This window comes from Diabrotica undecimpunctata, chromosome 6 (genome assembly GCF_040954645.1).
Source record: "Diabrotica undecimpunctata isolate CICGRU chromosome 6, icDiaUnde3, whole genome shotgun sequence".
Lineage (NCBI taxonomy): Eukaryota > Metazoa > Arthropoda > Insecta > Coleoptera > Chrysomelidae > Diabrotica > Diabrotica undecimpunctata.
The window spans coordinates 16,136,257-16,149,867 of NC_092808.1; the positions used below are offsets into that span (position 1 = coordinate 16,136,257).

A 13,611-nucleotide genomic window follows, 5' to 3' on the forward strand; every position below is an offset into this window, starting at 1 on the left:
TTTTGGAGCCTTTCTTAAATTGGAGCTTTTTATAAGAAATGGACCACCAAAGTCTAGACCAACATTGGTAAATGGAGGGGAGAAACATGAACGTTCCCGTGGTAAATCAGCCATTAACTGTGTGGCTGTCTTTGCTTTAAATTTAAAACAATCGTGACATTTATTAATTATTCTTTTAGTTTCTTTGAGACCATTTAGACACCAATATCTTAAACGAAAATTGGAAAGAGTATTTTGAGGGCCTGCATGACATAATCTTATATGTTCTCTATGCAGCAATAATTTTACTATGTGATTATGAGAGGGTAGAAGTAATGGGTACTTCTGTTCATATGGGACGTCTGAGTACTTTAGACGACCACCTACACGAATCATTTGCTGATTATCTATGAATGAGTTGAGTTTTAAAATTGTTCTATTTGAAATTATCTCCTTATTTTTAAGACAAGAAAATTCTCGAAAAAAGTGTGCCTTTTGCAAAAGTTTTAATATTAAATTTTCAGCATTTTTTAATTCTGAAACAGAGAAGGGTCCAACATATTTTTCATTTGGAAACTTGAAATTGTGAATGTACCTGAGAATAAGTGCGATACTGCGTTGTAGTTTTGAGAAGTTTGAAAATTTGAGAGATAAATTTTCAATGAAACTTATTGGGCTTTCTTGTGCTAGATGAACTATTTTCTTTTCCTCGGGTATTTTACTTACATTTGGTTTTGAATCATAAGAAGTTAAATCTAAGTCATAATAGTAGAAATGAGGGACCTTGAAACCAAAATTTTGAGTTTAGAAGTTCAGAAGCAGACATGCCTCTTGACGCAATATGCGGGGTTTTGTTTTGACTTTATATATCGCCACTTAAATTGTGGGTTTCCTTGTATTTCAGAAACTCTATTTGCAACAAACTGTGACCATCTCGAGCTATGTGAGCCTAACCAAGCAAGTACGATTTCTGAGTCCGTCCAGCAGTTTATTGAGTCTATTTGAGTTAATTTATTATTTAGAATTTCAACTATTCTTTTAGTGAGTTTGCTGCATAAAACAGCACCCATAAGTTCTAACTTAGGTAAAGTTAATGTTTTTATTGGAGCTACCCTTCTTTTAGAGGTGATGAGTGTGGAAGAGACATTTCTTGAGCTATAAGTAACTCTAATATATATGCAGCTGGCGTATGCCTTTTCACTAGCGTCGGAAAATGCGTGTATTTGTATACTACATATATAATTTTCAATAAAAAAAGGTCTGTGAATTTTTAAATGTTTTAGTGCTGAAATATGTTTGAGAAAATTTAACCATTCATTTAAGAGTGTAGAGTCTAAACTTTCATTCCACTGAATTTTTGAAAGCCAAATTTTTTGCATTATTATTTTTGCAGTTACTATTACCGGATTAATTAATCCCTTGGGGTCGAAAAAACTTGCGATTATCGAGAGCACTTGTCTCTTAGTGTAGGAATCTTTTATTTCGATTTCTGGTACTGAAATAGAGAAACTATCTAATTTAGAGTCCCAACAAAGACCTAATATTTTATTAGAATGATTTTCTGGAGATATGACATACGTGGAGTCAGTTGAAAATTGTGAAATATTTTCTAAAAATTGTGGTGAATTTGAACACCATTTGTGAAGAGATATGCCTGCCTTTCGTAGCAGTGCAGTGATTTGCTCATGCGCAAGTGTGAGTGTTTCAATACTATTTGTACCATATAATATGTCATCAATATAGCAAAAATTAATGAGCATATCATGAGCGAGAGGATATTCTTCCTTATGTATGTTTGCGAGTTCAATTAAACATCGTGTGCTAAGGAAGGTAGCTGGTTTCGTTCCATAGGTAACCGTTTCCAATTGTATACATTTTAACGGCTCCGAGGGAGAGTTGCGCCACAAAATATTTAATAAGAAAGTTTGGTTGGGGTTTATTCTGATTTGTCTAAACATCTTTTTTATATCAGATGTGAATACATACTTGAAGAGTCTAAAGTTGACTAAAGTGTCAAATAGTTCTGGTTGTGTAGTATAACCCTTTAACATAATATCATTAAGGCTAAAACCAGAAGTGGTTTTCATGGATGCGTCAAAAACTACGCGCAAACGAGTTGTGAGAGAAGTGTCTTTTTCTACACTGTGGTGAGGCAAGAAATATTTGTTTTCTGAGTGTACATTCTGCAGAGACAACGGAACATATTTTGCATGTCCTAATTCAACATACTCATCTATAAAAGATTTATATTGTTTGTAAAGAGAATCATTTTTTGAGAATTTGTTTTCCAAATTTAGAAATCGCCTTCGCGCCATTTGGAAAGAGTCGCCCAATTTATTATTTTCATTAGGCGTGCATAGGGGTAAATCTACTTGGAACTGTCCATTCGGTAGGATTTGTGTTGTGGCTTTAAATATTTTCTCAGCCTTTTCATCATCAGGACTTAAATGCTTTATTTCGGGAACTTCTTCAATGTCCCAAAACCTTTGGAGAAGATTATTTATATTTTCTTCTTCAGTGTGAGATTGAACAAATAAAGAAATATGATTCGAGTGTGAATAATCACAGTTTGAGTGAGAGTGCATCTTTTTCTTAGATGAAACTTGTGGAGATAAGTTACCGAACATGACATATCCTAAATGAGTGTTTTGAAGCACTGGAAGACCTGCTCCAATATGAATTAAACCATCCTTTAATAGATCACAGTAAATTTCTGCACCTAATAATAGATCGATTCTCCCTGGGGAGGAGTAAGAGGGATCACTGAGCTTTATGCCAGCTGGTATTTTTATTTTGCTACGATCTAGAGGTACCTGAGGTATTTTACACGTAATATTATCCAAAACTGCACATGATACTTCAAATTTCATATCATTGTTTTTATATGGGAAAAATTCAATGTTTACCATTTCATTTGAGATGGAACAATTTTGAGAGATTGTGGAAATTTGTAATCTTTTATTAGTGGTAGAGTAATTTAGTTTATTTACTAAATCTTTTGTTGCAAAGCTCGATTGAGATTCATTATCGAGAAGACATCTTGCGTGTACAGGTTGTCCACTTTTAGAGTAAATTGTTACCAGCGCTGTGGCTAGCAAAACTTCGTTTTTTGGATTGAAAGTGGAGAGAGAAGAGATGCAAGATGAATTTTGACTTTGCGTTTCTGAGAGTAGACAACTTTCATTTGTCTGAGTGCTTAAGTGAGTAGAAGTGTTTGGTGATTCATTATATGAATGTGGAGAATTAATTGTTTGAGTAACTTGGGCATTATTACTCCTTTGAGGAGCATGAAAATGACTTTGAGAGATATGTGGTGCACTATGGCGAGTTTGTGAATCACCCTGTATACTTGCGGACGATTGAGAGGGTTGTGGTGCATTAAAGCGTGATTGTTGCCTATTGGCGTGACTTTGATTACCATCATGTGAATTTGAAGCACTTTGATTGCTTCGAGTGGGAGAGAATAAATTATTTTCATGAGTGTGGGAAAAATTATTTTCTTCATGCAGAAGTGTATTGTGCTTTTTATTGCAAATTTTACATGTGTATTTAGAGATGCATTTATCAGTAAAATGCTTAGTGCCAAAACAGTTTCTGCAAAGCTGTGCTTGCTTTACAAAATTAAACCTTTCTCGAGAATTTGTGTCTTTAAATAAGTTACACTGATATAGTTTATGACTAGTTTGTTTACAAAATATGCAATTTTGATAGCTAGATTTATTATTATTTATAGTGGAAATATGAGCAGTTTTTTGAGTGACTTTATTATTAAACTTTGACTGAGTTTCAGTGTAATTAAGTTTCTCTAAAACATCACATATTTTTTCTAGAAATTCAAAAAATTGTTTGAGTGTTGGAACATTCTTAGAACCTACTTCATATTCAAAAGCCTTGTGAGAAGCAAAATCTATTTTTTCTAAAAATATTTCTATTAAAAGGAGGTCGCAATGTTCAATTGGAACTTCGAGATTACTAAGAGCTTGAAGCGTTTGCTTCGTGTGTACAAGAAAATCTCTTAGTACCTGAGGAGTGCATTTAACTAGAGATTGAGACTTTAACAGCTTTTTTATAAGAGTACTAATCACTCGTGATTTGTCATCATATCTTTCTTTTAGGGTTTTTATAGCGATAGCAAAATTTGCATCTACTACTTCGATGCTGCTAATTAAGTTTAAAGGTTCTCCTTTGAGGAAGGATTTTAAATATATAAACTTTTGTACATTATTTAAACTTGAATTGTTTGTGATCAGAGTTTCAAATAGTTGAAAAAATTCATTGAATTCTGAGAAATTGCCGGTAAAGGTTTTCATGCTAATTTCAGGCAGCCTCGCACTGGAAACAGCATTATTATTTGAGCTAGGTGATTTATTTTCTGTTAAATTTAATTCTATTATTTTTCTTTGCAAACCTTTGAGTGTGTTGAAGTATTTTTCTTCAACATTTGCTCGATCAGCTGATTGTTGGTCGCTATCATCAGTCTGTTCGATTTCTAATTGAATTTGTTCATATTGTGTGAAAAAATTAAAAAGTTTTTCTTTCCTATTTTCAAAATCAAGTATTTCGTTTTCTGTGTCTTTATTGGCTATAAACCATTCTGAGATACGTGTAATTGATGCTTTAAGTGATTTACGCTTTTTCTTTAAAGCTTCCATATTTTATTTAAAAGTGAATTTATTTGCAAATATATGCTGAGCGAGAAATAAGAGTGAATGATTTTGTTTAGTGTAAATGTCTTTTTCAACTAAGACGCGATTTTAATTTTAATAGAGTATTTTTACTAGAGTGAAAAATAAATATTTTTCGTGAGAGCGGGCTGTGAGACAATCTGCATAATAAACAATTGTCAGCTATCTTTAGCGATATTGAGAAGAAAGATCTGTTGTCAAATCAAAGCCATTAGTTAATATAAATATTAATAAACAAATAAAAGTCGAGACAAATGTCTATCAATATAAATTACGTGCATGCAGTAACTATAGAAAATATAGAAAGAGTTTTAACCTCACCAAATGTTTTTCAAGTATCCAATTTAATTACCGCTGTCGCTTACCAGCACATAACGCACTTTTCACAAAACACACGTGTCTAATCTTGAACGAAGGTCAACTTGTGCAATCTTTCTTCTAGGGACGAGAAACCATTATTCTTTCTTCCTGTTGCTCTCCGGCGTGTGTAATCCTTTTCTTTCTTCAGTCCTGTTTCATCAAATAATCTGTGCTCGATAGGACCACGAAATGAGTGGTAGCCTTGTTACTGGCTCCCTATATTCGAGAGTTGGAAATCTTTTGATTCCAAGCCTTACTTCAAAGGACTTGTGAATGGATGTATCTCCATAGGTTTGGTTCTTCAGTGACCGTTGAAGGATAAGGATTGTTAATGTGAGCAAATATAGCTCCAGAGAAATAAAATCACCTTTAGTTTATCGACTTATAATTAACTATTTTTAGAGTAAACAGGTTCAAAACTACCGTAGCTGACAGTACAATATCAAATAATTCTTTCTTTATCACACGTAAAAGAGAAGAAAACCGTATTTATGAGAAAAAATGCCCGATTTCGGCGTAGAGAAATATTTTATATATGAATTGAGAGTGTTGCCTCAAGGGCGTGTGAGTGAGAACTAATAAAATAAAATTTGGTGCGTAAAAGTGTAGATTACCCCTCTTGTATTTAGGTGTGAAAACTATTTAAGAGGCTGAGAGGCTGTGGCGCCGTTAAGTCGGCTAGCAAACTTGATATTAGTGACTATTTTACTTATTCTACACTAAGAAAAGTGTAAAGAACTATATTTTTATTTTATATTTTAAAAGATATGTTCATTTCTGGAACAGTTCTTTTTCTCCAAGGGCTTCGAATGCTGCTTGCTTTATACTCGCCTTTATATGCTCGTATATTTCTTCGATGTTGCCGTATCTAAATTCTATTAATTTTTGGTCTAGACGTTGTTGGTATAGTTCTCTTATTGATTGTTCTTGGAGTAGTTCTATATTGTATTGTTTTTCTCTTATAGTATTCAACGGTTCTTCTGTGGAGGGGGTCTTGTTATGTTTCCAATAAATGCCCATTTTTGCTGCTAGTAGTCTATGGGCCGTTCCACATTCTGCTCCTCTTCTAACTCGCACATCTTTGATCTTTATTGTGGTATCTTGTTTGATTATTATGTAGTCTATTATCGATTTCAGCTTTCGTGTTTCTTGCGTCCATGTATATTTATGAATATTTTTATGTCTGAAGAATCCGTTGGTGATTTTTAGGTTGTTTAGTTCGCATAATTCAATCAGACGTTCTCCGTTATCGTTTTGTTCATCCTCTCCAAATCTCCCCACTACTTTATCGTTTTCTTTGCTTCCGGTTCTGCCGTTAAGGTCTCCTGTTATAATTATTTCCACGTTATTTTTAATTAGATCTATTTGATGTTGGAGTTGTTCCGTGAAATGTTCTTTTTCTACTCTCGGGGAATCGTCTGTTGGTACATATACTCCGAGTATCACTGTCTCTTTACCGTATATGTCTATATGCATTTTAATTATTCTCTCGGTGATTGGTTCCCATGTTCTAATCCTGTTCTTCCACGTCAATGTAACGGAACTAAAAAGATTTCTAGGTAAGCTTTTTCATATGTGGACTATCAAATTAAACCGAATGAACGACTATTGAAAAAAATTAGCTGTTCAACCTATAGTGTGTTTGGTCCTTTATGAGCCGCAATCGGTTCTCATTGAGTTTGAGAAGTTTGCAGTTTGAGGATACAACACTAGAGCCACGAACTCAATTGGGAAAAATTATGCCATTAATAAATGAATATAATACTAGAGTGCTACAAATATATTATCCCAATAGGGAACTCTGTATCGACAAATCGATGGTTTTATGGAGAGGCCGTTTAAAATTTCGGCAATATATTAAAGGAAAGAGGCACAAACTTGGCATTAAACTTTATATGTTATGTGAAGCTAGTGGTACCGCCCTCAGAATAGTGGTTTATGCTGGCTCAGCAGATCCTGTATTATCCGGGGAAAACATACAGAAAAAGTTGTTTTAAATCTTTTGATAGAGAAATGGAACAATGGGCACTCTCTGTTTATGGATAATTTTTACAATATCACAAGGAATTTGTATAATTAAATGGAGAGATCGTCGTGAAATAATGGATAATTCGATATTTCCTTTTTCCTTCGATTTCGATATTTCCTTCGATAATCAGCTGCAACAGTTCGTACTTATCATTTCTAACTATGTGCCCCAAATATGCTGTCTTTCACCTTTTAATGGTGGTCAAAAGTTCTCTGTCTCTTCCGATCTGTGCAACACCATTTTGTTCGTAATATGATCGGTCCATGGTATCTTTAAAATTCTCCTAAAAAGCCACATCTCAAAAGCTTCCAGTTTTCTCATTAAGTCAACATTAACAGTCCAGACTTCGACACCATAAATTAAAATAGAGTGGATATAACATTTTACCATCCGATATCGGATTTCATACTAACTGACCATAATTCCTGTTTTGCAGCGGTACATTAACATATATTTGAAATAGTGCAGTGCATTTCCTTTTTTGAGTTTTCCTAACAGAAGTCTTAACGCAATTAAATACTGTAGGCCATTGTGAGCATAGGCCTACATAGAACAGTATTATAAAAACAAAAATATTCGAAAAACAACAAACGTAAACAATCATACACGATCTGTCAAAACGATCATAACAATATGGCCGAAGTAAGTGCGTTTTTAGTCACGTAATGCCCTCTCCAAAGATTCTAACTCGATGAGTGGTAAACTAGTTTTTATATATGAAAATATCATTGTTTTGGAAATTAAAAAAATGTATATGGGGGGGTAGGGAGGTATTTTAAGTTTTCAGGGACTAAAAAAACTGGACACGCCTATGGTTGTGAGCCTTTTTCACACTTCCATCTGCACCTATATAAAGTGAACAAAATTATTATTGGCGATTTTGCTGCTTATGAATTTAAACCATTCTATTCTCTAAAAGAATTGTAGTAGTGTTTTTAGTTTTTTCTTAATTATTATTAAAATACTTATAGTATCTTTTTTGTTCCAGGGATCAGATCCGAGGGTAGCAACATGCAGAGGAAAACTCCAGAACAGACGATCAAAGTTAAATCAAGAGATTAACAAGGAGTTGCGTTTACGTGCTGGCGCCGAAAACTTGTTTAAGGCAACTACGAATAAAAAATTACGAGAAACGGTGGCTGTGGAGTTAAGTTTCGTAAACTCGAATCTACAGTTGTTAAAAGAACAACTGGCGGAGTTGAATTCCTCGGTGGAGTTATACCAAAGCGATAGGTGAGTTTTTTTAATAATGCATGTATTATTGTTTATATGATATGTTTTTATTTTGTGGAAATCTCATCAGGAAATACGCTTTATAAATTCTATAAGAAAAATGAAATTCCTGTAGTTGGCTGTATACCATGAATCACAAAAGTTTTATTTAAAAACCCTTTATAAAATGTATAATATAATTAAATTATATTCCTTTTATAAAGGATTTAAAAAAAAAACTATTTTAAATTATTATATCTAACCGAACTCTAAAATTTATTATTTTTTCTTACTTTATCCCTATTTACGTGACGTTTTTCTCTAGATTCAGAGATTAAGTGAAGCAAATGTGGTTTACCTAACTTTATTTTAAGTCCAAGAAACTCATTAAATTACATATAGCACAAATTCTTATTATTTTAATAATTGTCGTTTACAATTCACACTGATATCGATAGAAACGGTACGCCGAAAACTTCGCTAAAGCGCAGGACCGCAATCAGAGGTGACACAAAAATATATATCAGCCTTTGTATATGGTATTGTGTAATTATATCATTACAGTATCGTCTATCATCATAAATAGACCATTAATAAAGAAATTTATTGATATGTTGACAAAATGTCAAGTGGACAATAAATTCGATGGTAGATTTTTAAAAAATATTAAATTGTTTTGGTGAAAAATTATTTTATAGGAAAATTACTAAGTTCTCTGGAAAAACCACGTTGAGAATTCAAAGCTCGACATTTCGGCATCAGGCATTTTGGAGCCATTATCAAGAGTAGGGGAGAGGGGGGCAAGTTGTTACATAATTGATTCTATTATTTATTTGGGCAATAGTAGATCTTTTATATGAAAACTAAAATCGGATTAAGGTAGTTGATACATTTACACAAATAATGTTAATTTTAATTTATTTAAAAAATCATATTTAACATTTTGTTATTATCAATTTAACTCAACTTGTAAATTGTAACAACATACCCCACTATGAGGCAAATTGTTACAGTCCATGGGGTAAGATGTTACAATAGAAAAAAAAATTCTAAAAACTTATACTTATACTTATAAACATAACACAAAATGAAATAAAATAAAAAATGAAAATCTGAACAAACCTGTTTACAAGAATGTTAAACTAGTCACTATCGGACGAGCAGTGAATACAAATATAAAAATCATCGTCTTTTCCACAAGCAATATGTGCCCACTTTTGACACACAATGCACCGAATCTATTCTTCGTTTTTGGACTTCGAAAATGGAGCTAAACATACCAGACACATCGATTCCTCATCCTCTTCCGAGCTTTCAGAATCTGATTTTTTGAAGGTGTTTTTGGTAATGACGGTCCGTTTCTTACATTTTTTAACAGTAGTTTTTACCTTGTTTCTTGATTCACCTGATATGTTTCTTTTGGTTGCCCCCACATTTTTTTTTCTTTGTCTTGCCTTTTCTTCCTCTTCCAAAGCTGATTTAATGGGAGTATCAGTCAAAACAGCGGAAGTTCTTTTCTTCCGACCCCCTTTGGATTTCCTTGGCATTGCTTTTGGATAAGGCTTCAACTCCTGGGGCGTTATATGAGTAGGTGAATCGACAGGTTCATTTATCGCCAAGTTAAAATCTGTGCTTGTAGAAGGTTGCTGTTGGGAAGGAGTTCTATGTGCTTCGGTGCCAAAAGGTGCCGGATCTATGACTACTGTTGCGTTTATATTTTCTGTTATTGGCCTATTTGTTACCTCTGCAGGCAAGAATTCATCATCTTGAAAAATTTCTCTGTTGTATGGCCAAATTCCTGTCACACTAAATCCTTTTTGTATATTGAGAGGTGTAACAGCAAGAGGAAATAAATCTTTAAGAACGATAGGTATATCGTAAATGTTCATTACTTTGCCGGGACTAGATCTTAACCATGCATCTGCAGCACTATTAAAATATCTTTTAAGTGGGCCAAATACCGTCCTATCAAGCGGCTGCAACTTGTGTGATGTATGTGGCGGGAAACTTAAAAGAACCACTCCATTTTCTTTGCAAAAATTCAACACCGGAATAGACAAATGAGACTCGTGATTATCTAATACCATCAAAACGGGTTTCTCTTTGCTACATCGTACAAACTGGACGAAATGTTTCATAAACAACAAAAAGTTATCACATGTCATCCATCCAGAGGAATGAGACGCACCTACACAACCAGGAGGTCCATTGGCTACCATAACATCTTTGAATTTCTTTCTCGGAAATAATAAAAATGGAGGTACAAAATTTCCAGTTACGTTGACAGCTAATGCCAAGGTAACAAGTTGACCTCTTTCTCCAGATGTGATAGCACCTACCTGCTTAGTTCCCCTTTTTGCAATGATTTTTGTAGGCCTTTGGACAGTTGTAAGTCCAGTTTCGTTCATATTGTACACTTCTTGGAGCTCAAATTTATATTTATCATAAACTTCGCCGAGATTGTTAAAAAACTGTGACACATTATGACGATTAAACGCGGTAGCTCGACCCATACTAGTAGCTTCAGGTGTCCGGACTGATAAAGTTCGATGCCTCTTCAAAAATCCATATAGCCAGTCTCTGGAAGCTATTTCATTAACCTTCCAATTTTCCGGAACAGATATTTGGTTGGCTGTTGCATATTGAAATGCAAATTTTCGCAAATCAGAAGTTGTAAGACCGTAATAAATTTTAGCAGAATGCTCAGTATATTCGGCAAGTTCCTCTTCTTCAGCATTGCTAAATATTTTTCTGGCCGTAGCGTAGCCGACTAAGTTCTTGTTACTGTTTTCAGCACCTAAGTTTGATTTTCTTTTCATATAGCTGTGCAATGTCATAAAATTAACTCCATAGCGATTAGCAGCATCCCTAATTGACAAGTGTTCTTGTAAAACCGATTGCGCCGCCCTTTCAAATTGTTCGGTTGGAATAATACCCCTTGTGGTTTTCTTGGTATACGTTCGCACCATGTTAAGCTATCTGAAAACAACCAAAACAATTTCATGATAGAAAAATTTAATAAAACCTAATCTGTGTTTCTAACATGCTTTGCGAAAATAAATGTAGGTAGGTATGCTATTCATTACAAACAAATTACTATCTACAAAATATGTCTGATCATAATATTGGATTTTTAGTGAAATCATAAATTATGGTAACCATATTGTAACCATTGTAGGTATTTCGATATATTCTTACATTAACGTGTTCGGGGCAAGTTGTTACAGTAACAACCTGGCCCCAGATTATTGTAACAACTGGCCCCACGTGTACGAAATGAGGTTAAGTCAACGTTTTTTGGTAAATATTGAGAATCAATTACTAACAATAGCATGCCAATAACGAGAAATATATACGCTTCAAAACTATATAATACACATATTTATACTACTTACCAATTTCTCACAAATAAAAACAAAAGCCACCTGACAACGGTACAGTTTTAGATCCGAAACCACATTCTAAGCAATAACACTATGATGGATGTCTGACTTGAATATCAATATCCGTTCACAGATGACGGTTCGGTTGACCCAACTTTCCATAAAATATCGGCAACTCATGATACTTGCTGCGTTTTAAAATAATTGTGTAACAACTTGCCCGTGTAACAACTTGCTCCCCTCTCCCCTATATGGTTCGGTTCAAGTTCGGGATCTCAATTTGTCTACTAGCATCACTTTTGATGTATCAGTATCTCGTTCTTCCGAAATATGAGAACGGTCTAACGGCACTGAGGTCTCAATCTGCCTACTCCTCAGTGTCGAGTGACGACCAGTCTTACCCTGTTTAGCTGCTTTTAGACTTTCAGTATATGCGCGAACGGTATGCGCCAAACCAGTATGCGCGGAAACGGGATCGTTTGGCGGCTTCGCGCGTAATTAAGCTGTTAGGGCGTTTTTCAATTTCGATGACTCCACGGATAATTCTCAATTTTAAGAATCGGATAGGAGAGATGGTTTTTACTTATTCGAAATATATTTTGTGACCTGTCTAAATATAATGTTGGGCTGGGGCTGAAGTAGTATTCGAATGTTTTACAGATATAGGATATTCGTAAATACGATTGTGGATATATTGGTTTGTCTGTCCTGTATATGTTCGTGGGCAACTGGAACAAGTTATCTCGTAGGCATCATAGTCTTCATTGTAGATTTGGTCTTTTACGGATCTGACAAGATTGGACAAATTGGAGTGAATAGTGAAGATGATTGTAATGCTTAGAGAATTAAAAGTTCTACTGATCTTGTTAGTGACACCATTGTTAAAAGGTAGAAAGATTTTAGATTGATCGGGCGGCAAGGTTATTTTTCGGATGGAATGGGGTTTATATGGGTAGGTTTCCGGTAGGTACACGAAATAGAAAAAACTATGAGGTGTGTGTTTCTCAATAAGAATATCAAGGAATGGCAAAGACGCTTCAGACTCAACTTCCATCGTCAGTAGAATATTGGGATGAATTCCATTCTGCATTTCTGGATAACAAGATACTGCTACGTCACAAGTGAGAGGAGTAGGCAGACTGAGATCCCGAACACGAACGGAACCATATCCTCTCTTGTTAATGGCTCCAAAATGGGTGCCGAAACGGGAAGTTATAAATTCTCAACGTGGTTCTTCCCGAGAACTTAGCGATTTTCATTTGTATATATATATATATATATATATATATATATATATATATATATATATATATATATATATAGAATTTACAAAACCAAGAATGAAAATTTTAACTCTACCGATCCTACGGTAAGATCTCATACAGTACCCTGTAAATATTTCTCATGCAAACGACGGCAATGCCGTATGAATAGGTACTTTATAAGTTTACTACCAGCAATAACCTTGATCGCCAAATGATGTTGTTTACCGTACACCGACACTATTAACATATTTCCGTTCATAGATGCCGCAGGGCTCATGGCCTGACCCACTTCCGCGTAATTCTCCTCTCACTCTTTGTACAGATGCTATTAATATGTGAGGAGAGAAATAGATTATGGTAATGCTATGGTATTAAATGTTTGTCTACGTAATTGATGTTTTGAGATTTCAAAGCGGTTGTTTTCTGTGATATTGTCGGTAATTTACCTTTCGTTTACGATAATCGTAATAAGCACCACTGATTTAGGTTATTTAGAATTAATTTAGAAACTTTTTACATGAATAGCTTCTAGCAAAAATACCACATTATATTCTAAATTATACACTTTATTAACAATTAACTGAAATCAGAGCAAATGAGGAAATAGGGATAATAATTGCACGAGATAGAGAAAAGGTTGTCAAATTTGAAGTAGTAAGTTAAAGAATAATTCTGGTGGGATACAAATTCCCACAAAA

General features: G+C 34.3%; 1 protein-coding gene across 4 annotated transcripts in view; it reads left to right on the forward strand.

Annotated features, from left to right (window-relative positions):
• The window catches only part of Rhp (GTP-Rho-binding protein rhophilin), a 324,144-nt gene that overhangs the window by 283,483 nt on the left and 27,050 nt on the right, over positions 1-13,611 (forward strand). For all 4 annotated transcript variants that reach the window (XM_072534289.1, XM_072534291.1, XM_072534290.1 and 1 more), the window contains one exon: positions 8,042-8,286. In XM_072534289.1, the coding sequence (XP_072390390.1) occupies positions 8,042-8,286 (245 nt within the window). The remainder of the gene's footprint in view (positions 1-8,041; positions 8,287-13,611) is intronic.